Source organism: Hyperolius riggenbachi, chromosome 2, assembly GCF_040937935.1.
Source record: "Hyperolius riggenbachi isolate aHypRig1 chromosome 2, aHypRig1.pri, whole genome shotgun sequence".
NCBI lineage: Eukaryota > Metazoa > Chordata > Amphibia > Anura > Hyperoliidae > Hyperolius > Hyperolius riggenbachi.
In genome coordinates this window covers 529,949,242-529,975,440 of record NC_090647.1, presented here as the reverse complement: position 1 = coordinate 529,975,440, position 26,199 = coordinate 529,949,242, and the positions used below count along the sequence as shown (strand labels likewise).

At 44.6% G+C, this 26,199-nt stretch overlaps 1 protein-coding gene across 16 annotated transcripts in view; it reads left to right on the top strand.

Moving 5' to 3' along the window:
- The window catches only part of EPHA6 (EPH receptor A6), a 1,277,595-nt gene that overhangs the window by 204,621 nt on the left and 1,046,775 nt on the right, over positions 1-26,199 (top strand). For 11 of the 16 annotated variants that reach the window (XM_068270648.1, XM_068270650.1, XM_068270649.1 and 8 more), the window contains one exon: positions 7,910-7,951. The exons of the other annotated variants lie outside the window; for them this stretch is intronic. In XM_068270648.1, coding sequence (XP_068126749.1) covers positions 7,931-7,951 — 21 coding nt within the window. In that variant the 5' untranslated portion in view covers positions 7,910-7,930. The remainder of the gene's footprint in view (positions 1-7,909; positions 7,952-26,199) is intronic. 16 annotated transcript variants of the gene reach the window in all.

Here is a 26,199-nt window from a genome sequence, read left to right as displayed (position 1 = left end):
TGTCATTGAGGTTGTGTGCGCCTGGCACTTAATGACTGCAATGGCTTCTGGGAGTTGAATCGCTGCAAGAAGATTTGTAATGAGCTGTGCATGCGCAATTAGTTTACCTGCCGCTGTCGTGAACCCTCTATGCTGCCATATTACCCCAAAGTCGTGACACACTGAAAATGCGAATCTAGAGTCTGTGTACACATTTACTCGCTTGTTAGCCATGATTTCACAAGCTCTGGTGAGTGCGATTAACTCAGCAGCTTGTGCTGATGATACAGGAGCTGGCATGGCCTCCAGAACTGTATCAGGCAATTGTACAACTGCATAACCAGCATGAAATGTGTGATCATCTGGTCGTGTGCAGGAGCCATCTACAAAAACATCCTCTGCATCAGAAAAGGGGACGCTTTGTAGGGTGGGGCGGGGGCTTGTGGCAATGTGAATTCGTTCTGCACATTCATGTTGTTCTGATATCTCATCTTGGAGCCCCTTGAATCCTAGGAGAGAGTTCAAGAACAACATTGGTGCAGTTGTTGGTGCACAGTAGTGAACCTTGAGCCCTGGAGTGGTGGTAAGGATAACATCATATCCCGCCAACCGTTGGGCAGTCATGTGTTGTGTAGACAGATTTTTTTAGGAGGTGAAGGACAGAGTGTGACATGTAGAGTGTTGTATGGAGAGGTGGTGAACTTTAGCACGTTCTGTTTGAGGAATGCCTCAATCATTGGCGCTAGAGCTTCTTCCTTTGCTTTCTGGATGGGATATTTTTTATCTGTGCCTGCTGGGTCTGTGTAGGCATTGGTTGGGCCTGGTCTGGGGGCGGGCAGGGGCAATCTCTAACGAAGTGCCCTGGTTGCTTACACCTGTAGCAGACACGTGAGTTTTGTCTGGACCCTGCATGCTGCTGAAAGCTGCGCTTATCTGTATATCTCCCCCTATTGCCATGGCGGGGGTGGGGCTGGGAGTAATGAATACTATGAGCTGAAGACTTGGTGGTCTGCTTATGAACCTCAAAGCATCCTGCCGAGTCTTTAGCTATAGCCTGCTTCATTGTTTGTGTTGGGGTTAATGTTGGCCAGTTATATTCTGTTGTTAATTTAGTTAAGACAGGGTATAATGGCACATAAGGAGGCGGAGCAGAAGTTGGGGATACAATGGGGGCTTTGATCTGCTGCTTTTCAGTTACACAGCTAAGATCAGTCCAAAAAGTTTGCAATGATAACCATGCCTGCCCACAGGTTTTCATATAAGTTTTATCCCAGTTTGGATCTCCATGATACCATGGAAAAGCACCTATGTCATTTAGACACAACCCCTTTATCATGGTAACATGAAATTCTGAAAAAGATCCCTCTCTTGGAAATGGATCACTACATCTCATTCCCTCAGTCCAATTTGACATATTATCCACCCATGGGTCTGTATAAAATGAACCTAGACACCTCTGGACAAACATTTTAGGTGTTTCCCCAAATTCATTTTTGGGAGACACTTTCACCAGAGAGTGGTTTGCAGCAGACTTAGGAACATGCTTTTCAGTTCTAAACTTAAATTTCAAATTTCCCTTGGGCGTCCCCATACCTTGAGAGTTGCCCATTATACTAAGCTAAAAATACAATAAAAGAAAATAGAGTGAGATTAGCTGAGTTTGAAGGTTTATCTAGGGATGGTGATGTCAGTATTAGACTTTACTGGAAAACCTGGTCTCCAGCTTGTGTGATTCTTCTATGCTTTCTAATCAGATTTATCTACACCTGATTTATGGTTTGACTTTTAACTATCCTCTGTGGACAAGATTATACCTTCAATCTCAGCTTAACCTCGCATACAATCTACACAAATCTATACAGTAACATGCAATCTTATATAACAACTAAAATTCACTTAAGCGACTATACAACAATATACAAGGTTTAGAGGGACTATTCACTATTTCACACAGTACTGCTTTCTTAATTGGGGCATCAGACCCGCTATTTACTTTAGGAATATCAGATTCCTGGGAGGCGCTACAGAAGCGCTTTCCGGGTTCTGCTAATCCGCTCTGACAGTATAGGGTGGTAATAATATATAAAAAAATAGTATTACTCACCCGATACTGTGTATGGCGAATCCCTCTTCTCGACACCAAACTGTTAGCTTGATTCCTTCCGAGGTGGCTGCACGATCACTTTAGCAGCAGTCAGACCTATGGATTCAGCTCCCTGGTTCTTAGTGAAAAGTCCCTCTCCAGCTGGGAAATGCACTGACACGACACTCAAGTTGGTGACAATGCATCTGAAATCTTTATTTACAGGTCAGTCTTATATACACCCTGATGTAGGGGAAAGAACCAGGTTAAACCGGTGTGCCCATGTGAAGTAGTGGAGACAATAGAACAGACATGGTAGAGACAGTAAAAACAATAGCATGTGTTGTTCTGTAAACACTGGCAGAGGTAGAATTTGTGCATGTGTTAATTTCTCAATGGACCAGGTTTTTTAACAACAATGCGTGAATAGGTCTGAGTCTTCAGATCTCTGTCACAGTGGCTTGTATGGTAATATACCAACTGGGTATTGAAATACAGGTATTGTATTCTGTCTCTCAAAGGTGCCTGGAACTTCTAGAGTGTTAATTATTAATGTATCCGTAAAGCACTGTCTGGAGGAATGTGCTGCTGACTAGTTGAAGCAATGATGTCATATTGAGAAATTGTGATGTGCTGTATATATTTTAATATCGGGGTGATTTAAGTCGCACATTAATAAAACCTTTCAATTTTGAAACGCTTTTTCTTATTTTTCTGTAGCGTTTCAGCTAGCATTTTGCGGTTTTGTGAAGCGTTTTTGGTTTAGTAGATTTCATATATTGTTACAGTAAAGCTGTTACTGAACAGCTTCTGTAACAAAAATGCCTGCAAAACCGCTCTGAAATGCCGTTTTTCAGAGCGGTTTGTGTTTTTCCTATACTTTACGTTGGAGGCAGAAACGCCTCCGAAATCCAAAAAATGCCTCACCCCGGAAGTATGCGTTTCAGCAAAACGCCTCCCGCTCTGGTGTGACCCACCCCATTGAGATACATTGACCAAACGTATCCGCAGCCGCAAGCGGCTGCAGAAACGCTTAAAAAGCCGCTCGGTGTGCACCAGCCCTAAATGTATATATTGCTGTATATTGGTATCTAGCCCCGCCCTCCAGTGATGTTTAGCCTAGGCTGTTTAGCTATGCAGAATTCTCTTCCCAGAGCATTCTGGGAGACCAGGAATTATTTCTGCTGGCTTTGGAAGTCTCATGTTGTTTCCCAGTACAAGAAGGGCTCAGACACACTATAAGCACTTTTCTGAGCATTTGCGCTTGATTAGCTCCCATTCACTTGCATTAAAATGGCAGTAAAAATCGCATAAAAATCACTGCGTTTTTACGCGTACGCGATTGCGCAATAGCAGCGATTTTTACCAAGATTTTAATGCAAGTGAAGGGGAGCAATTTTTAAAACGCTTATCAAATCGCAAACACTCAGAAAACCGCTTATAGTGTGTCTGAGCCCGAAGAGTTAAAACAAAAAACAATTTTTATCTATGCAAAAGTGCTTTTCTAAGCTCTTCGGCCCACCGAGGCGATTGCAGACCTGTTATCTGAAGCACTTAGACAGCCAAGAAACAGCGAGAGACAGCTTGAGATAAGGTTTAACTGCAGAACAGTTCAAAGGGTCATTATTTCTGCTTTGTTTAATAGTTTAAGGCTGCTTTCACAGTGGGATGTTACAGGCGCACGTTAGAGCAGCCTGTAACGCAGCCCAACTCACAGTAATGAAAAATCAATGGGCTGTTCACAGTGCACATGTTGCGTTACAGTGTAACGCTGGACGTTCTATGAAGGTGCAGCATGCTGTGCATTATAGGTGGTTTTAGCTGCGTTAGACTGTTTGCACATGCTCAGTAATGTTGTTTTATCGTTTTTTGTGTGCAGGAGAGGAGGAGGGGAGAGTCCGCTATTTTGGCTAGCCACATGGCTAATTAATATTCACTGCACTGCAATGCCGGTTCTCTTCCTGCTAGCAATGATTCATATGAATCATTCTCGGTTTCTGCCTGCTATCAATGATTCATATGAATCATTCTCTGCCTGCTAGCAATGATTCATATGAATCATTCTCTGCCTGCTAGCAATGATTCATATGAATCATTCTCTGCCTGCTAGCAATGATTCATATGAATCATTCTCTGCCTGCTAGCAATGAATCATATGAATCATTCTCTGCCTGCTAGCAATGATTCATATAAATCATTCTCTGCCTGCTAGCAATGATTCATATGAATCATTCTCTGCCTGCTAGCAATGATTCATATTAATCATTCTCGGTTTCTGCTTGCTATCAATGATTTATATGAAACATTCTCTGCCTGCTAGCAATGATTCATATGAATCATTCTCTGCCTGCTAGCAATGATTCATATGAATCATTATCGAACGAAAACTGCGCACCAAGAGCCGCATAACGCGGCTCTATGTAGCGTCCACCTTTAGCATCACCATGCGTTGCGTTAGGGTAACGTTATGCGACCTTAACGTCCCCTGCAGCACAACGTCCCACTGTGTAAGAGCCCTAAAAGACAGAGTGTGGTTTCTAAACTGCAACTGTGACAGTATGATGCAATAATATATATAAAAAAATCTATATAACTGAAAACAAAATATGAGACTCTTTTCTTTCTACTAATGTTCTATGTTATCTATGCATACAATTCATTTTATCATGTTTTTTTTTAGTTTTTTTTTTTGTTTGTTTTCATCAGCTTTGCTTTAAGGTTTTGTCATATATATATATATATTTTAAATACACATCATTTGAGAAGAGTTCTTCTTTAATAAGGAATAATATATAAAAAGAGAAATTTCAGGGATCAAAGACCGCAATGTATTTTAACATTACTTTCAACTCTCCCTAGATGACTGAATAGCTTAATGAAATGGCATGGCAGCCAGGCAGTGTCACTGGCAGGTTTAATTTCAAGTCAAAGTGAAAAGCAATATTAAAATCATATTAAAATCAAAGTAATTAAAAAAAAACCTTCTCCAGTGCTTTGAGATGGCTTCTCCTCTGGCAAGGTCACACATGACACAGCAGAAAGCTACAATTAGCGGAAGGGTTTCTGTTTTGCACTAGGCTGATTATTTGCAGTAATCTTTAATCAATTGCACTCACTGTATTCTGTATTATAAAAGTCCAAATCAGTATACCCCCTAGAGTGCAATTGATTGGAGCGCAGCACAGAAAATGCAAGATGCGGCCGGGAGTACGGCTAGAAGCAGGAAAAAGAGGTGAAGCTCCTTTACATTTTCTGATGAAAAGAAAAATACATTTTAAGGTCTCTTTCCAGTGACCTTGGAAAGAAAGTTTGTAGCGGTAGCCGGTCCTCTTGCATGCTGAGGGCCCGTTTCCACTAGTGCGGTGCGGATTCCACCGCTGACGAAATCGCATGCGGATGCGATTCCGCAGGCGATTTTTGCCGCGATTTCGCATGCGATTTCGCATAGGCAGGGTATATGCGAATTTAACCATGTCACTGCCTGGTTCAATTTGCATTAGTTTTCATGCGAATTCGCACGCGAAATCGCGGCAAAAAACGCATGTGCGTTTTCCCTATTAAATGCATTATGTGCGAATCGCCTGCATTCCTCACGCAGGCGAATTCTGCAGGCTCTACCGTGCAGAAAAATCCTGCACAGAAAAACGCTCAGAAATCCTGACAAGTGGAAACAGTCCCATCCACTTTCATTGCCTATGCGAATTCGCATGCAGGCCACGCATGCGAATTCGCCCTAGTGGAAACGGGCCCTAAAAGCCAAAAAAAGATGAACCACTTCATCTCGAAGGGTTTTTCCCCTTAACAATTTTCACCTGTCAGTGTTCCTTCTATTCATTTGCCTATAACTTTATTACTACTTATCACAACGAAACAATCTAAATCTTGTTTTGTTTTTTTTTTGCCACCAGTTAGGCTTTCTTTGGGGGAGGGGGGTGGGTTACTTTTTGCTAAAAATTATTTCATTCAAACCGCATTTTAACGGAAATAACAAGAAAAAAATGGGAACAAAATATTATTTCTCAGTTTTCGACCATTATAGTTTTAAAATAATACATACTACTAATATTAAAACCCACACATTTTATTTGTCCATTTGTCCCGGTTATTGCAACATTTACAATTTTTCCCTAGTACAATGTGTGGCGCCAATATTTTATTTGGAAATAAAGGTGTATTTTTTCAGTTTTGTGTCCATCCCCAATCAGGGCCGGTTTAAGCAGCAATGGGGCCCCAGGGCAAAATAAACCTGGGGGGGCCCCCCAACATATACCCCGGAACAAAAATCGGCATTAGGGGACCTTTTTTGCAGCTGGTATAGTCAGGGTGTGAAGTTCCAATCGGTCGGAGCTCCACATTCTGGCTATCCCAGCCTGCATGGGGGACAAGGGGTTAAAAAGTTTCAGGAGGGGGGACCCCACACCCAGAACAAGCAGGTACTCTGACTCAGCTGACTCTGGATAAGCCATATGCTTGTTCCAGGGTTTTGATTCAGACATTACTTATGCCAGATGAAGATCAACCAGGCTGCCAGGCAACTGACATTGTTTACAAATATGGCAGCCTCCATATTACTCTCGCCTCAGGTTCCCTTTAAAGCGGGATTGTCACCATAAAAATCAAATTTCAACAGCAACTGGTCTGGGTGTATTAAAGGGAAGGTTCAGGCAGCGCTTAAAAAAAATATCCAAATCCACTTACCTGGGGCTTCCTCCAGCCCGTGGCAGCCAGGCTGTGCCCTCGGCGCCGCTCCATAGGCTCCCGGTGGTCTCCGGTGGCGAGCCCGACCTGGCCAGGCAGGCTGCCAAGTCGGGCTTCTCCTGCGCCCCCCAATGCGTGTCATTGGTGTGCGCTTATGTCAGCCGACGTCCTCCGGGCTGTACTGCGCAGGCGCAGTAGTTCTGCGCCTGCGCAGTACAGCCCGGAGGACGTCAGATGACGTCAACACGCACCAATGACACGCATTGTGGAGTGCAGAAGAAGCCCGACCTGGCAGCCTGCCTGGCCAGGTCGGGCTCGCCACCAGAGACCACCGGGGCCTATGGAGCAGCGCCGAGGGCACAGCCTGGCTGCCACGGGCTGGAGGAAGCCCCAGGTAAGTGGATTTGGATATTTATTTTTTTAAGCGCTGCCTGAACCTTCCCTTTAAGTGATAAAGATGCTAATCCTGCATTCAAAACTTTCAAAACTTTTTCTCCTGTTATGGTTTGGAGTTATCACACACTTAAGGAGCACTGGCCCTTTAGTAGTCAGTGCCAAACAGTTGCATGCTGGGGGGTCTTTTTTCTATAATATATTCCTCCTCTTCCCTTCATTTTGCTGCCTAGCTGTTTATTTGAAACACGAACCCCTGCTCACCTGTGTTTACAAGGAAGGCTGAGGTGACTCAGGGATTGGGGGAGAAACAAAGAAAAAAGTAAAGGGCAGAAATGACGTCAGGATTTAGCCTAAACTGTGGACAAGACATGATTCCCACCAGGAACAGAAATCTCTTCATTTACTATACAGCATTCACTGAAATCAAAACGTGGACAGTACAATACATGTGTGTAAGTAGATCAAGTATTTATCTACTTATAGATGTGTTTTGTTTTTTTCCCTGGCATAGTATGGCTAATCCTACTGCTTTAATAGGCTGTCACTGAGCAGAGACAATAAAACATTCAATCTATTTTGTAAATGTTTAAATATAAAATAAAACCATGGGGTATCTAAAAAAAAAAAAGGTAATTTTTAGGAGTAGGAGGATAAATACAGTTGTTTCTCTCATCAGTTTATTTTTACCTTGGGTTCACTTTCAGGTCCCCTTTAACTTACCGTAGTAAGCACATTTTTCTTTTTTTGTTTCAGGTTCACTGTAAGTTCATCTTCATGGAAAGCACATTGTATCAGGTAGACAAGCAGTATTTTGTATTTGTTGGCGCAGGCACGAGCTGCACAATGTGGCTGTCTGTATATCTCTGTAATGTCTCATTAGTTATACAGCATGCGTAAATGGTAGCTGCGTGAAAGATGGCGGTGCACCCCGTGTGTATACATAACAAAATGGATTGTTTTCATAAAAACTCTCGCGCTTTCCCCCCATTTACTGCCTTCCTCAGGACTTCAAATGCGCGATCAGGCTAAACTTAGCTGAATTATGACTCATAAGTTGTCCTTTTTTTCCAAGCTGTCATGCAGGAGGTAATTAAGGGGAAAGATTTACATTTATAAACCGGAGCTGGAGATGACATAAGTACGTGAAGCCCTCATTAGCATTCTTTAGGCCTTTTTACGGCAGAGAGGGTTTGCTTTTTTGGCAGCTGAAATTGATTAGTGCTAATTGAAAAACTTATTGCGCATTGGTATGCTAATCAGGGTAAATCTCGTCCGAGCGAGCAGGTAGAGGACGACTGGAATCACCGCTAGATTTGTGACTGTTAAAGCAATACTGAAGTGACGTGAGAGGAGGGCTGGTTTAAGACACAGAGGGCCTCCACCCTGACTGCTCTACCACCCATCAAGGTCCACTTTCCCCCATCACAGTCTGCTCCCAGAGCCCCCGCACTGCCGGACCCCCCAAGTGGCCTCCCCGGGCTGCTCCTCCCCATCAAAGTCTGCTACCGGAGCCCCCGCACTGCCCAACCCCCCAGGGGGCCCCCCCCTGAATGCTCCTCCCCATCAAAGTCAGCTCTCAGAGCCTCCGCACTGCACAACCCCCCAGGGAAAGCTCTGGATCCTTCACTGTCCTCTCTAAGTCCTGGTTCCAGTGCTGTCCACCATTTGCCACCTCTGGAAGCCCTCTTAAGGCATTAGAAGCACTTGTGTTCCAGAGTGCTTCCAAAAATGGGAGGCTCTGCACTGCACATGCACGAGTACGTTCCTGTATGCACAGTATGGAGCCGCCCATCTTTGGAAGTACTTTCATCCTCAAGAGTGTATCGACCAATTGGTTGAATACGTGCACCAGGGGTGGACAGTGCTGGAACCAGGCATTTGAGGAAGGAACAGGTGGGCTCTATAGGATCCCGTGCCGTCCTTCTTCATAGGGGAGTGTCTGACTATTTTGCCACATTTGTGCAGTATGTCAGGTCGGCAGCCTTGTGACTGCGCTGCCGTGTGTGTGTGCGCGTACATAGGAGACAAGGGCAGTCACAAAGCGGTCACAAGGCTGCTGACCTTCAATGTCCATAGCTTCACACATGCTTTCTAACCATCTTAACCTCTGACGTTCACTTCTCAGCCTTCTCATAGCCTAGCCCTAGGCCATCTTTATGCAAAGCAACATTTTTTTTCTAAGATCTTCAGAGAGTTCTCTGCCATGAGCTGCCATGTTGAACTTCCAGCATTTGACAGTCATATTCTTCATATTTGACAGTCAAAGCACTAAATTAAACACACCTGCTCCCCATTCACACTGGAGACTTTGTAACACTAACTAGAACATAACCTCAGGGAGGTAAAATGTTGAATTGGGCACAATTTTGACATTCTTCACTTAGGGGTGTACTTACTTTTGTGGATAGTGGTTTAGACACTAAAGACTGTGTGTTGACTTATTTTGATGGGAAAGCACATTTACACCGGTAAACAAGCTGTGCCCTGAGTTCTTTGCACTGTATCAAAGTGTCCTATCTTCAGTGTTGTCCCACGAAAAGATATAATAAAATATTTGCGATAGAGGTGTACTCACTTTTGTGAGATACTGTATAAATGCAGTCAAATAGCATGTTTCGTGACATAATATACACTTCGTTAGGTCATGAAAAAGTGTCAAAAAGCGATCAAGGAGCATAAATGCCCCTGGCGGAGCAGGATTATCTACCAGGCAACCTAGGCAGGTGCTTGGGGCCTAGTGGGTGTCAAGGGGCACACCAGCCACCTTCTTTGTCCTCTCTCCACTTTAGCTTACCAAAAAGACCACAAGTGGGCCCCACATCTACTACATTGCCCCATATTTATGTATTTATTTATTTTGTTTGCAGCCTTTGTGGGGCAAAAAGCCGAGCCTATTTTTGTAAGTTCACTTATTCTTGAAGAAATAAATACAGGTAGTCCTTAACTTATGAACGACCCGCCGATATGAACGGCATGGCTTCTGTGTTTCCATGGGAACAAGTAAAAAAACATTTCATATTGGACTAGTAGTTTTTGAGAAAATCGATTTTAAAAAATTAAAAGAAAAAGTGGCTTTTAAGCTTGTATAAGCAGGTACAGAGGGCAGAGGTGACACAGAGGGGGACACTGCAGGCACAGAGGAGGTACAGGGGACAGAGATGGGACAGAGATGGCACAGTGTTCTGACTTGAAGTGAAGGTCCAAGCTAAAAAAAAAAAAAAAAAAACTCAACTTACCTGGGGCTTCCTCCAGCCCCTGGAAGTCGTTCTGTGCCCTCGCCGCAGCTCCGGTGGTCCCGGTCTTCCCCGCTGCAGAATCCGACCTCGCCAGGTCGGGTTCCGGGTCGGCTTCTTCTGCGCTCCACTGCGCGGGTCACGTGATCCGGTCGACATCATCAGGATTATACTGCGCAGGCGCAGAACTACTGCGCCTGCGCAGTACATGACGTCGGCCGAACCACGTGACCCACGGCATGGAGCGCACAAGAAGCCGACCCAGAAAACTTCTGCAGCGGAGAAGAACGGGAGCCACCGGAGCTGCGGCGAGGGCACAGAACGACTGCCAGGGGCTGGAGGAAGCCCCAGGTAAGTGGAGGTTTTTTTTTTTTAGCTTGGGTGTTTCCTTTAAGAACAGATTCAGGTTAAGAATGAACCTACAGTCTCTATTTCGTTCGTTAACCGGGGACTACCTGTACTTTGAGGAATTGTATGAAAATCTTGTTTACTGCCATATTTTGATCAAATGTTTTTAGGCTGAAGCCAAACAGTTCTGCAAAATGCTTGTTTGTTTAATCTGTTCCGAGAGCTCTAATTTATTGTCTATGCAAAGCTTCCAAACCAGGATTGCTGAGCTGTTAAACACTTGGTGCGTCGGGGCCCCCTAATCTCCGTTAATTGCCACGAGGGGGAAACATAATGCTTGTGATTTTTGCCATTAATTGGTTTGAACTTTCAGTTTCTTGTGAAACGTCGCTCTGTTGACCACTTATTTTAGGGAATAGGTGACAGTAAATAAACACTGCAGATGACTTCCTTATCAGTATGGGATCTTTGCAGTTTGATTTAATTTCTAAGCAGGACAGGGATCAGTGATGAAGTAAGAAGTCCAGAAATGGAGAAACCAGAGAGATCTCGCTACTTCTCCAACACAGAGCAGTCAGAGCAATGGGCCTGATTTAGGTCCAGTTCACACTGATGATTGCCGTGTGGTAAATGACCGCAGCAACGCTCATTGTTTAAGCATTGGCAATTTCAATTATTGGTCAGGAATGATACCATTGTTTACAGCTTAGTGTGGATACAGAGGCGCCAAAAGGATAAAAGTATCAAAAAAGTTTAAAACATGAGGAGGCAGTGGTGGACTTACCTCCTCCAAGCAGACACAAAAATTGCCAATGTGTTTGTCAAATACAATGGCTATCATTCATGAAAGTGCTGTCGGTATGGAGAATGAGTGCGGGAAAACACAGCTGGCGGTGTTTTAGACTTCTGGCTGCTCATTCATAAAAAAGTGTTCTGGTGCGATAGCAGTGCGGAGATTTCCCGAACTAGGGTGGCGGTAGGCTTGCGGAGGCACGGAAGCTGCTGATTTGATACATTTCTCTGTGTTCCACTCTACTGCAGCTGCCTGGGAGGTCTGTGTCTCCATTCACTTAACATTGGTATCGCCACATCCAAGGGAGCGGTACTTCCCAACCTCATACTGCTTGCGGTAATCTTTATGAATTAACATTTTGTTACATTTTTTATAATAATCACCGCACAAGGCGGTGATTTATCGCTCTGCTCGGTAATGTCAGCTTTTCATGCGGAAGGAGCCTTTATGAATGCAGAATTTGTTACATGTGCGGTAAAGTCAGCTGTTTTAAGCATTTCCGCATGCGGAAATGCTTTATGAATGATAGCCAATGAGTTTATCTACATACTTCGGGAGACAATGCAACGCATTTCGCAGGTTTGATCCCGCTTCATCAGGTAATAACAACGGAGCAATAGCATATGTGGTCAGTAGAAGAGCCAGGCACCTCTTATGCACGTTAATGTAATTAATGTGAGTTACTTCTAGCGTGGGCACGCTACGCGCGCTGCTGTCAGCATAGCATGCGCTTCCTACTGATCCTCCCAAATGCCCCACGATAGTGACCTATTGTGACCGAGATACTTGACTAGCGCGCCTGCTACTTCGATAATTAACGTAGCAGTGGCTGTGCTAGTGAAGTTTTGCAGTAGCGATACATCACTATCACGTGGCCGTTGCTAAGGAGCGAATGCTACGCTTCCAGTAGCGTGTGTAGTGTGCCTGCGCTAGAAGTAACTCACGCTTATTACATTAACGTGCCTAAGAAGATTTACATAAGTAATGAATCAAGCTCTATGTTAGGAACTTTCCCTTACCCCATTAAAGCTTTTCAAGCATTTAAATAGGTGGCTCCGCCTTCTTGCAGATGTCATTCTAGGTGTCTGCCTGGTTTGCCTTTGCCTAAAAGCTGCTCTGAGTCCATATTTTGTTATATAACTTGCATAATTACGTTAGGAACTTTCCCTTACCCCATTACAGCCATTCCAAGCATGTGAATAGATAGAACTACTCTTACAAAATGCCGTTTCCATTACCAGCAGTGGATCTGGCGTTCCTGTTTTCCATTTGGGAATGTGATCTGCATTTCCTGTTATCGCCCTGATTGCAATAATACATTCTCCTGCAGTTTGATTTTTAATGTAAGCATAATTTTGGAGATCACTGTCTGATTAAATGTGCAAGGCCTCCAGCTGCCGTCTCTTTCTGCGAATTGTCGGGAGGTAGACTGGAGCGTCTGACATTAATATTAATAGCTGTATCTCCCAATATATGTCACTTCTATAGCGGATTCTGCGAGGGGGTTTTTCACGGCGCGCGGCGTTGGGGAACATCTCCTGCTTGCCTTTTGCTGCCTTTCCCCTGCTTTGTAAATGAAAACTCTTCAGCATAGATTGCACTTAGCCTGAAGCATATTAAATATCCTATTATTATATCCGCGATGACACAAACATATTTGTGCTTAAATAATTCTATTGTTGCGAGTGAAATTTTCCAGACTGCGTTTCCGACGGGGATAAACAAAATGATTTATGTTATATTACATCTAGCCCTTCTTCTATTCAAATTAGAGGCATCATAGTTTTATTCCTAGTTATTTTCTCTTCACATCATGCCTACACATTCTCTGCAGAACTGCTGAAAGTCATTTATTGGCTTGAAAACATACGCCTGGCAGTTACTCATTTTTTTGTGTCATGCTGAAGTCTGAAAATTCTAAGTAGAACTCGTCAATATTTAAAAAAAAACAAATGCCGGTCACCTCACCAGTGTTGCCAAATTTTGATTGTAGAAGTGCCTGCTGCATTTTTTCCAGACATCCCAGTCCGAATCCCCATAGCTGTGTAGGAATTGGAAATTGGATTTGGATGATTGGTGATTTTACATTAGCATGGCCCAAGTGGAGACCTAGCTTTAATGGTTTATGTACAGGTAGTCCCCGGTTAACGAATGAGATAGGGACTATAGGTTTGTTCTTAACCTACATCTGTTCTTAAAGGACTACTGTTGGGGGGTAGGGGGAGAAAGAGTTTACCTTACCTGGGTCTTGTAATGGTCCCCTGCAGACTTCCTGTACCTGTGCAGCCACTCGCCAATACTCCTGTCCGTGCCTCCGGTTTGCTTCTGGAATTTGCGACTTTAAACCCGGAAAACCACTGCGCCTGCGCGGTCGTGTCCTCGCTCCCACTGTCACCGGGAGTGTACTGCGCAGGCCCAGTATAGTCTGCACCTGTGCAGTATGCTCCCGGTGACGCCAGCGGGAGCGTGGACACGGACGCGCAGGCGCAGTGGTTTTCCAACTTTAAAGTCGCAAATTCCAGAAGAGGATCGGAAGCACGGACAGGAGTATCGGCGAGTGGCTGCACAGGTGCAGGACGTCTGTCCCCCTCTGTGTCACCTCTGCCCTGTGTACATGCTCATACAAGTTAATAAGCCATTCTTTCTTTGAATTTTTTTTAAATCAATTTTCTCAAAAACTGCTTTTTGAAAAAAAAATTCTTTACTCGTTCCCACAGAATCCATGCCGTGTGTATCGGCGGGTCGTTCATAAGACGGAGTTCGTCGGGGACTACTGGTACTTTAGTTACTTGTGATAGGCGTACGTATATTTACGCCGCCGGTGAGCTGGGCACAGGGTTAGCCGAATGACAGCTCTCCCTGCTGCCTCTCTCAAGTCCCCGGCGGCTTAAAATACTATTCCCCCTCCGAGTGTCGCAACTTGGAGGGAGATGTGATTCGGGATCTGGCAACCGCGAATTACCATTACGTGCCCCGCGCAATATAACATTACCAATGTGGGACGCCTATTTTTTAGTGCTCGCCACCGAAACCACCTACTTTGTGTGTTTACTGCATGTTCGCTCTTACTACACGAAATTATTTATGTATCTACGGCCCCCACTATTGTCTGTTTCTTACTCTGTACCACAACACGGAAGATGTTGCCGCTATATAAAGAAATAATTAGAAGCACACTCTCAGAAAAAAAATAACATTCTAAAAATCAATTTTTTTCCTCTGAGGTACCTTTAAATTTAAACACGAGTAACGCCATTATCTTTAACAATCCGTAGCAAAGATCCTGAGGATTTCCCAGCGGTACGCCGGCACAATGTGATCTCACTTTACTGCAGAACATCCAGTCGAGTGGCCTCTGTTTTTGTGTTGTGTTAGAGAGAGCGGTTCTCTCTTGGCTTTTGTCTGCCAAGCAAATGCCAACAAATGCTGCACAGCTTGAGCTCTGTTCTCTTCGCGTTTATTTGTTCTGTGGTAAGGACAGCCTGATGTGAGGCCCGGGATAAAGGAAACACTTGAACAGCGGCTTTCTGTGAAGAGATTTAGAAATGAGCCCTGCAATGCAAGAGGGGATGACCGCATGACCGAGGAGACCTCTCTGCCAAACTTCCACATCCAAGATTGGCTGCAGGTCAGGAGTGGACCACCGCCTAATGGAAGAAGCAAATACATGATAGATACCGTAGAGATACGATGAAATGAGGCAAAGGTGCTGCTACAAACCAAGCCCCTCCCCTCAGCAAAGCTTTCACAACCCTTCCTTTACCTCTTCTTGGTGGCCGTCACAGCTTGGGGGCTTATCTTTTAAAGCTCATAAAACAAGTGTGGCCATCAATATCTTCATACCCATGACAAGAGTAGCCACAAAAACACCTGATCTTATGTTATGTTCAAATCATAGCTTGGGCATCACACATGGCACACAGGGGCAAATGTTCAATAAGGTTGCTGTGCTCAAGGTGCGCATGCCAATTTTACCATTAATTCTGCTGACGCATGCAATAACACGACTTCACTAGAGCTGCCCCATCCTGTGGAACTCTCTCCCACTGCCCATCAGGCTTGCCCCCTCCTTCAACACCTTCAAAAAAGCACTCAAAACTCACTTCTTCAAGGAGGCCTACCTCACCTCGAAACTGCCCTATACAGGAAGTCGCGTCAGAGACTAGAGAGAGGAACGCACGCTGCAACGCACGGAAGGTATGTAGCTGCCGCTGCCCAGACACTGCCCGCCGCTGCCCAGACAGTAATTTAATCTGGAGGGGAGCGCAGAGGGGAGAGCCATGAGGGAGGGAGGGGGGGGGGGAACGTCCCCCCTCCCCGCCGAGTGTGGCCATGGTTTTCCCCTCATGCTGCGACCCCTCCAGCCCTCCAAAACGGCCCCAAGCGGGTCCTGGGAGGAGGGACCTGCTCAGAATTTCTGCAGGGGCGCCCGGTGGGGCCTAGTTACGCCCCTGTGGGTCCTACCAAAGGTTTACAATCTAGAGGGAGGAGGTGGTAACACAAAAGGAGGGGGCTGCATTGAGAGGTTCTCAGCAAAGAGAGTTAAGGCAGCAGTGAGGTGGGGTAGGTCTTCTTGAAGAGGTGAGTTTTCAGGGCTTTCTTAAAGGTGTTGAAAGAAGGGGCAATAGCAACTAAGACCGGGTCTCGACCTGGATTTTAGGCCAACTGGCCAATTTTATTTGCGAGTAACAGTGCAAAGCACAAGGTTTCGAACAGTGCGGTCTTTTTCAAGTGCTTACAGAACCACTGTGCAACAATCCTATATAAGTGCAGTAATTAGCATAAAACACATCCATGCAAGGGCGGGCACAACGCTTAAAGAAAACCTGAACTGAAAATTAAACATGCACAAGTCATACTTCCCTCCAGCGTACTCTACTTATCAATCTCTTTCTCCTCTCCTGCGTCCTGTTCGTCCTCTGTGATCAATTAAATTCTCTGTCCTCCATTTTGAAAATGGCCATTACTCCACAACAGCTTTCTGGTCAGCACACAGTTAAACTGTAACATCGCCACTTGAGCCATAGGGATACAAGGCACCATCAGTTCTCCTCTCAGCTATAACTGACAGCAACTGATATATTTCAGTTCTGACAAAATATTGTCAGAACTGGAAGGGATTATTGTCAGAAGAAAATGGTGAGCTTCTGAGAGGAACTGATGACAAGGTAAGTATGTAATGTTCATTTGAAGTTACCTCATGTGTTTATTTTAAATAATTTTACTCAGTACAGGTTCCCTTTAAAGAGAGAAGCCATAAAAGAGCAGTATTCATAGGAAGCATTTCAAATTATAGGCTTTCTTCATGCCACTCAGAGTCAATGTCCCCTGATCACTTATCCACCTGCTTTCTTTGTGTCACAAGGAGGTTTGGGGGTCCACACCCTCAGCACAGAACACCTTTTCAAGTACGCACCATTTCAGATCTCCCACCATATGGCCGCATTCAAAGAGGTTATGACCTGCAGGAGATTCAAATTGATCTTTAGATTTCTCAGTTGTCTCAGACTTGCTCATTTATTCTCCTCCCGAGTCCTGACATCCCTTGTCGTTTGCCGGACATAACCCATTCCACAAGGACACTTTAATAATGAATGTGGTTTACCCATTAAACAGGAAAAATTACCCCAGATTTTCACTTTTGTCCCTTTCGTTGTGCATGCGACATAATCACCCCTAAGGAGCGACAAAATTTTTGACAATTCAAGCACGGAAAAGTGCCTTTGCGGCACGGGGATGACTGGTTGACTCCATGGATATGGGTGGTAACTGGTTGACTCCCTGGTTTGATTGAAAATTGGGTTGCGGCATTGAGTTCATTGCATACTACAAAAGAAGGGGCAAGCCTGATGAGAAAGAGAGTTCCACAAGATAGGGGCAGCTCTAGTAAAGTCCTGTAGTCATGCATGGGAGTGCGTGATGCATGGGGTGGTTGATTAGGAGGAGGTTGTTGGCTCATGGTACCTAGGTAACGCGGGTTATGCTAATTGTGCGACACTCTATATTGTCAGCATTAGGAACGGTAAAACTGACGGACTTTTGTGCCTATGCCTCGTTGTGTCGTGGGTTCCTTTTTCAACCTTGGATTTTCTGCTTTTAGAAATGTCTCAGATTGCTTTCAATACAACCAGCTCACTCCCACTGACTATACACCCATCCGTAATATGGAGAGGATAAATAAAGTATAATTAAAAAAAATAAACATAGAAAATGAATTTTACTTGCTTACCCCTAAGTGGCTGGTAATCATCACATGTACAATTTTTATGCTTTTTGGTAAATGTACTGCAATATATTTCGAGGCTTGGGACAATTAGGGATGTAATTGTAGACGCTGTAATATGCATCCCTTAGGCAAGCGAAACAGACAGAGGAGTAACCAGGGGAGAGGGAGAGCTCAGGTACAGCATAGCAATAACACTGGCGGAGAGGCAGCCCGGCAGTAACGCGCACATCAAGAGGAAACCTGCAAATGCTTATTAAATGAGTAAATAGAGAAAGACACTTATTACTGCAATCAAGATGTTGTGTGAAAGCAAAGTTATTCCATTTATTAAGAGGGAGACATAAAGAGCGAGATGGAAACAGAGAGAGAGGGAGCCAAGAGGAGGGGGGGGGGGGGGGGTGATTCAGTGGTAAAATGGGATTAAAATAGGGCCGTAATAACAATGAATTGGCATCTATGGCAGCAGAATAATTGTATTAATTTGTATAAAGTAAGATTAATTAAGGCTGGGCAACAGCTCATCCAATCACGTGGCAGCCCACAAATGTTCATAGTAGGCTCGTTTACAAAGCCTGTTGGTTGGACGCTTTTGGCTGGTAGAATGTTGTGTTCCCAGTTGATGCAATAACAATATTCTATTGCCAGGAAAGGGTATGTTTCAAAATTTAAAGTGGACCTCCGCTTTAAAGAGACACTGAAACGAAAAAATATATATGATATAATGAATTGGTTGTGTACTATGAATAATTACTAGAAGATTAGCAGCAAAGAAAATATTCTCATATTTTTATTTTCAGGTATATAGTGTTTTTTCTAACATTGCATCATTCTCTAATATGTGCAGATTACACAACTCTCAGCATTCAAAATGAGTCTTTCAGAGCAGTCTGTGAAGTAATGACCTCTCCTCTGGCAGAGGAAAAGTAAACAGTTCAATTACAGTTGAGATAATAAAAGTCAGATAACAGCCCTCTCCATGACTAAGTTAGTCGGAGAGCTTAATAGCTTTTTTGCATAGAGATAACAACTGGAGTTTCTCAACTCTTCCTGTACTGGAAACAATTAGACTGATGTATCTGATCTTAATGTTTTATTTCTTAGCTGTACTACACATACAAATCATAATATCATCTTTTTTTTTTTTCGCTTCAGTGTCTCTTTCAAGTCCAAAATATAAAAGAGCCAGAAGGACACTTACTATAACTGTTCCCTCCATTTTTTACCCAATACACCTAAATAAAGACTTCATTAACCACTTCCCAACCACAGTTATTTTCCCCTTAAACTCTTAAGGACCGTAGACTTAAACCCCCCTAGTGACCAGGCTAGTTTTTACAATTTAGTGTTCTGCAGCTTTAAAGGGAACCAAAACTGAGAAGGATATGGATTTTTCAGTTTAAAATAATACCAGTTGCCCGACTCTCCTGCTGATCCTGTGTCTCTAATACTTTTAGCCACAGCCCCAGAACAAGCATGCAGATCAGGTGCTCTGACTGAGGTCAGACTGGATTAGCTGCATGCTTGTTTCAGGTGTGTGATTCAACCACTGCTGCAATCAAAGAGATCAGCAGGACTGTCAAGCAACTGGAAGGCCTGGAACCCACTGAAATCCGCAAACGCAAAACGCAACCGCTAGCGTTTTGCATGAGCGGTTTGCAAGCGGATTCATGCGAGTTTTCGGTCGCGTTTTGCAACAGTGTATTTTTTTCCTCAGCGGCTGTGTAGCGTTTTGCGTTTCGCGTTTTTATCCTGATTGGTCCTGTGAATTATTTTTAATTTTGTTACAGTGTGCTGAACCGCAAAACGCTAGCAAAACCGCTCAGTTTAGGTTTTGCTGAGCGTTTCTGCTAGCGTTTCAATACTTTACATTGAAGCGCTAACGCTCCCAAAATGCTGCAGGTCCTGCGTTTGCGTTTCTGGGAAACGCAAACGCTCCTGTGGAAGTTGCCGCATCCATTAACACAGCTGAGCGTTTTGGCAAAACGCTAGCGTATCGCAGCGCTGCCAAAATGCTCAAAAAAACGCTCTTGTGGGTTCCATCCCGAATTGCTTAAAAGGAAACATCCATATCCCTCTCAGTTTAGGTTCCCTTTAACCACTTGAGGACTGCAGTGTTAAACCTACCTAAAGACCAGGCCATTTTCCTGGAAATAGGCCACTGCAGCTTTAAGGGCTTGCTGCAGGGCCGCACAACTCAGCACACAAGTGATTCCCCCTTTCTCTCCTCACCAACAGAGCTCTCTGTTGGTGGGGTCTTATCACTCCACCAGTGTTAATTTTTTTATATAAACATTTTTTTTAAATAAATGTACCTATTTATTTTATTTTTTTTCTGAAATTCCTCCCTCCCCCCAGCCAGCCAATCCCGGTGATCGGCTGTCATAGGCTTCAGCTCTCCTGTGTCACACGGCTGTCCCCAGTACAGTGCTGCCTTAGATTGCAGTGCTGTACAGCCTAATTAGACAGCGGTTTTGCCGTCTAACAATCTCCGAGTGGCTACCACTGCTGGGAGACTGAAGGTGGAGTGGAGCCTTCCAAGCGGAGATGTGTGCACATTGGCACGCGATCTCCTGCTAGCCCCATAGGAAGCCGTTCATGTCAATCGGCGTGGAGCGGTCCCTGGGCTGCCCCCTGACTCACGCCAATCGCCGTGATGCAGTCGGAAAGTGGTTAAGGGCTCGCTGCAGAGCACTACAACATGGCACACTAATGTCCCCCCCCTTTGCAGCCCACCAACAAAGCTTTCTGTTGGTGGGTTCTGAGCACTGCTGCAGGCTGCTATTTTTCTTAATTAATTTAATTGTTAACTTTTTTTAAATACATTTATGTATTTTTTTTTTAACTACACCCCTCCCTTCCCCCGCCAGCCAATCCTAGCGACCGGCTCTCATAGCCACCTGCCTATGAGAGCTGATTGCTCTCTGTTCCTCTCCTGGGGACAGCCGAGGATCACACGTGGAGAATTCCATCTCCACACGGATCAATTTGGAATCTTAAAGATCCTTGATGCCCCAAACCCATGGTTCCGTCTTAAAGAGGAACTGTAACGACAAAACGGCCCCTGGGGGGTACTCACCTCGGGTGGGGGAAGCCTCAGGATCCTAATGAGGCTTCCCACGCCGTCCTGCCTCCCTCGGGGGTCTCGCTGTAGCCCTCCGTACAGCCGTGACGCAATATTTACCTTCCTGGCTCCTGCGCAGGCGCTCTCATGGCTGTCGGCGCCGAAGTAGGCGGAAATACCCGATCGCCGTCGGGTCTGCTCTACTGCGCAGGCGCAAGTTTCCGGCGCCTGCGCAGTAGAGCGGACCCGACGGAGATTGGGTATTTCCGTCTATTTCCGTGCCGAAAGTCGCCACAGCGCCCCCGCTGGAGCCAGCAAAGGTAAATATTGAACTGACAGTCGGGACAGTCGCCGGCTGTTCGGAGGGCTGCGGCGAGACCCCCGTGGGACAGAGGACGGCGTGGGAAGCCTCATTATGATCCGGAGGCTTCCCCCACCCGAGGTGAGTACCCCCTAGGGGAGGTTTTTGTTGTTACAGAGTCTCTTTAAAAAAACGGTACCATTGTCCTGAGGAAGCGGGTGGGGCCCATCTTTTTGTCCAACAAAATTTCTTATTTTCCATTAGTGGCTTAAAGGTTTTGAAAGTGAATGGGAACCGCATTTAAAAAAATGAGAGAGATACTTACCCAAGGAGAGAGAAGGGCCTGGGTCCTATAGAGCCTTCCGGCTCCTCTCCTGGTCCCCTCGTTCCAGTGCTGGCTCGGCCAGTAGCAGTATTTGACTAAATTATTAAAAAACTGCTTTACCCGGCCGAAGGAGGCTTCAGAAGTCTTCAGGGAGCCCGAGTGCTCCTGAAGGACGGCCCTGTACTGCGCCTGCGCAAGCACGCTCTCTTGCACGCTCACGCCTGTGCAGTATGGAGCCGCACGTCTTTGGGAGGACACGGCTCCCAAAGACTTCCAAAAACCATTTCGGCTGAGGATTGAAATGGGGGGGAGCCAGCACAGGATAGAGAGCACCGAGAGAGGAGACGGAAGGCTCTATACGACCCAGAGCCTTCCCTCTCCTTAGGTAAGTATTTGCTTCATTATTTTAAAAATGCGGTTCCCATTCACTTTAAATATCTTACTTACATCCCTGAGACATCTCCTCCCACCCTCCCAGTATAAAAGGTTGCCTGGCAGACCTGTAAGTCACATGGGGCCATACAAGGATATTGGTATTCATAAGATTTTTTTTAACAGTATCAAATATAATTTGTAATACTATTAATAATAATAAAACCAGAGGAGCGCCGGATATATATCTTAAAACACTTCTATTTTATTGTAAAAGATTATATACTCTCACATAGAGGTAAAGATAACACGTATATAAAGATATACACACATCAATCAGCCATACACTCAATTTCTCATACACACTTATTATGAGCCTGCTGGTGACCCCTCAAAAAAAATAGGGAGAAAAAAAAGAGAAAAAAAAATGTTAATATAAAAATAGCAATAAGGTGGATCCAGTCCTTTCCTCTATAATGCCACAATGATATAGTTCCGTGTGCGGATTCCTGCTGTAGTAGTTATGACAGACAGTCCTGTACGGATCGGACACCCAATACGGAACAGTGAGAGCGAGAGAGGTGACTCCGGCACTGTCCCCTATACAGATAGCAAGCACAACGTGCCACAGCTGGTTACCGGTGCTGGATACTATTTGTACATTTACTCACTACCCCTTGGGTATGTGTCCCCACCGTCTAAGTCCTCCGTGAGGGTGATTCACACTCTGGCGGCGTCCAGTCACTTGCACACGCCGCTCGCTAGCACCCGCGGCTGTGTCTTTGGACTCTCCTGTAGTGATGGGTCGTTTGCGAACGAGCCGGCTCTAAGAGCCGGCTCTTTGCTGCGAACGACAAGAGCCGGTTCTCAGTTGTAAAAGAGCCGATGCCTCAGCCGCCCCACACAGCTATGCTTTGCTATGTGATAAAGGGCGCTGAGGCATGCTGGGAGATGTAGTCCTCCTCTTTCAGCTTGTAGGAGTGTAGAGCAGAGCAGTAGCAGGAGGGATTACCCCAGTCAGATAAGCAGTCATGGAGACGGGGGCGTGGCTTTTACTCAGATTCTGAGTGGTGTCTAGTGATATTTAATGAAGAGCCGATTGAGAGCCGTAAGAGCCGGCTCTTTAATGGGAGCCGATTCAGAAGAGCCGATTCTCTGAAAAGAGCCGGAATTCCCATCATTACTCTCCTGGCCGCTTCCTTGGAGGATGATGTCACTTCCGTGCTGCCTCCACTTCCTGCGTTCCAGCTCTTCCAGCGCACTCTGAGGTAGATAGTACACTTTTACTCCGCCAGATCGTACTCTCTGGGGCCCCCCAAAATTGATCAGTTTATCGACATGTTTCCACATCCACGGATGTCTTCATCAGGATATTTGGAATAATCCAGTTCAGCAGCCTTACTTCCTTTAGAGTGTGTGTCTCCTCCTTCCACTTCACTGATGAATACAGGTTCTCCTGCACTTGAACATAATTTGTAAGACGCTTGTGAGATGGGGGAATTCCCCCCCAAAAATTGAAACTGGGCTTTAAAATATTTTCTGGTGACAAAGCTGTTACCCCAAGCAAAACTAGCTCATGTTGATGATAGGCAGAGGGATGGTTGATGAGTAATTTATATCAACTACGCCAAATTACTGTCGGGTACATACCTTGCCTGGAGCAATTACAAAGGAATTAATTAGAGCACTGATGACAACAGGTTAGTATATAACATTGTCATTATACTGTACCATGGAAATAACATCTCCTGTGTCTGATAGCTCGCCACCGAAGAGTCGCTGCGTCAGTTATTGCTAAAAATCTGGAAATAACGAGCACTCTAAGGCACAGGCAAGGAATCAAGGTTATTAACATATTATGAGTCAGCAAAGAAAATCACCATTTAGGAAAATGCAGCTTGCGTTTCTTCGTTTGAAGCTGTTTTTTTTTCCGCCTAATGTTTCTCAGGCTGAGAAGAGCTTTTGACTTAATATCCAATTCATTTGGAGTGAGCTTTTTCATACACAAGTGGGCACGTTTAATAGACAGATATCCTCCCAAGGAAATAGCCTTTGTAAGCAAGACAGAGACAGATGTGGCTGATAGGCATTAAGATATTTGTTTCTCGACATTATTGTTTTGCCAACTCAGAAAATATTTATTGCCGGGGAATATGCACGGTTATGTTAAAGAACATCTGACCCTATCTTTTTTTTTTTTTTATTATTATTTTGTCCTTGAGTTTGTTCTACTATACCTGCTCGAGCCTCAAGGGTCATCGCCGGTATGGCCAAATTATTAACCACTTCACCTCCTTTTTATCCTTAAAAAAACCCAGCAATTTTCACCTGTCAGGTGCTCCATTCATTCACCTATAATTTTATTACTACTTATCACCTCAAAACAATCTATTTCTTCTTTGTTGCCACCAATTAGGCTTTCTTTGGGGAAACTTTTTGCTAAGAATTATTTTATTCTCTGTTTTAACAGGAAAAATAAGAAAAAAAAAAAAGGAAAAGATAATTATTCCTCATTTTTCGACCATTATAGTTTTACGTTTTAGAATAATACATGCTACCATAATTAAAACCTACACATTTTATTTTCCCATTTGTCCTGGTTATTGCAACGTTTACATTTTTTCCCTAGTACAATGTATGGCGCCAATATTTTATTTGGAAATAAAGGTGCATTTTTTCAGTTTTATGTCCATCACAAATTACAAGCCCATCATTTAAAAAGTAACCGTAATACACCCTCTTGACATACATATTAAAAAAGTTCAGTCCCTAAGGTACACATACATATTTACAAAAACATTTTTGGGGTAACTATTGGGGAGTGTGGGAGGTAACGGATTAAATTTAAACGTAAAAAAAAGTATGATAATAAAAAAAAAATGATGGTAGATGTAATTTTACTATTTGGCCACAAGATGTCGTCACGCATAGCTTTCCTGTGTGTAGAATTACTACGAAAACAGGAAGTAATGCGTGGACGTGTAAGTATCAGTTCTTGTTGTGAATGACAGCCCCATCTCATTGATGGCGGTGGTCATTCACATGGGGACTTAGATCAATAAATGGGTACTGTATTCCCATTCATTGATCTCCCGTCTAACTTTCAGCGGCAATACGAGCGCGGGATCTTTGGGGGGGGGGGGGGTTGTCGCGAGCGGGAGTGCATGGCGGGAAGAGACGCAGTAGCGGTAGCTACTATTGTTAATTGGGCGCCAAATGGAAACTAAAAATATTTTCAGTGGTAATGACGAACGTAAAACATTGGCAAATGTTACTGTTATTTAACTACAACTATACCTAACCCTACTACACACAGTACCTTCCCAACTCTAATGCCTATCTTTAAAAACACCCTTCCTGACGCCTAACCCTAAAACCCCCCTGCCAGATGCCTCACTCTAAAACCCCCTTCCAGATGCCTAACCCTAAAACCCCCCTTCCTGACGCCTAACCCTAAAACCCCCCTTCCTGACGCCTAACCCTAAAACTCCCCTCTTCCTGATACCTAACCCTAAACCCCCCCTTCCTGATTCCTAACCCTAAACCCCCCTCCCTGTCACCTATCCCTAGAACCCACCTTCCTAACGCCTAACCCCCCTGCCTGACGCCTAACCCTAAACCCCCTCCCCCTGATACCTAACCCTAAACCCCCCTCCCTGTCACCTATCCCTAGAACCCACTTTCCTAACGCCTAACCCCCCTGCCTGACGCCTAACCCTAAACCCCCTCCTCCTGATACCTAACCCTAAACCTCCCCTTCCTGACATCTAACCCTAAAACCCCTCAAACCTATAATTTTGAAAATTATACATTTCTAAACGATAGTTTGTAAAAACTAAAAAGTTGCAAATACAAAACACAAACATTTTCAAAAACTAAAACATTCTAATTTTCAAAAACAAACAAACAAAACAAACAAAATTGGTTAGACAGGCCCAGATAAAATTAGAGGCTGGCCAAGTTTCTTGTTTGGGCCCCCATAGTCAATATTTTGCATTAGCACCTATGGGGACGCCCAAATCGTCCGTTAGCCGCAGGCGCCCAGATTTCCTGCTTCCACACAGTCTGCATAGGGAAGGTTAGAATCTTTTGCAGCTGATAACAGCCATTAGAAAGATATATTGCCAGTATTATTATTGCTCGGCGACCAGCACAGTGACATGCCATGGAGTTATATCTTGTCGTCGTTTCTGAAGAATATTGCAGCACATGAGTTATCATGAATATGAATGCATCTTCTGGAAGAATGTCATTTGCGGGCTAGCCGGTGTGTATAGGAGCTCTATTTCCCGCAGCCGTCATGTTAGAATAAAGCCAGAGTATGTTTTCTGCCTTGTTACGTGTCAGACATGTCAGACAAGCTTTGAGGAAAGGTCGCCGTCTG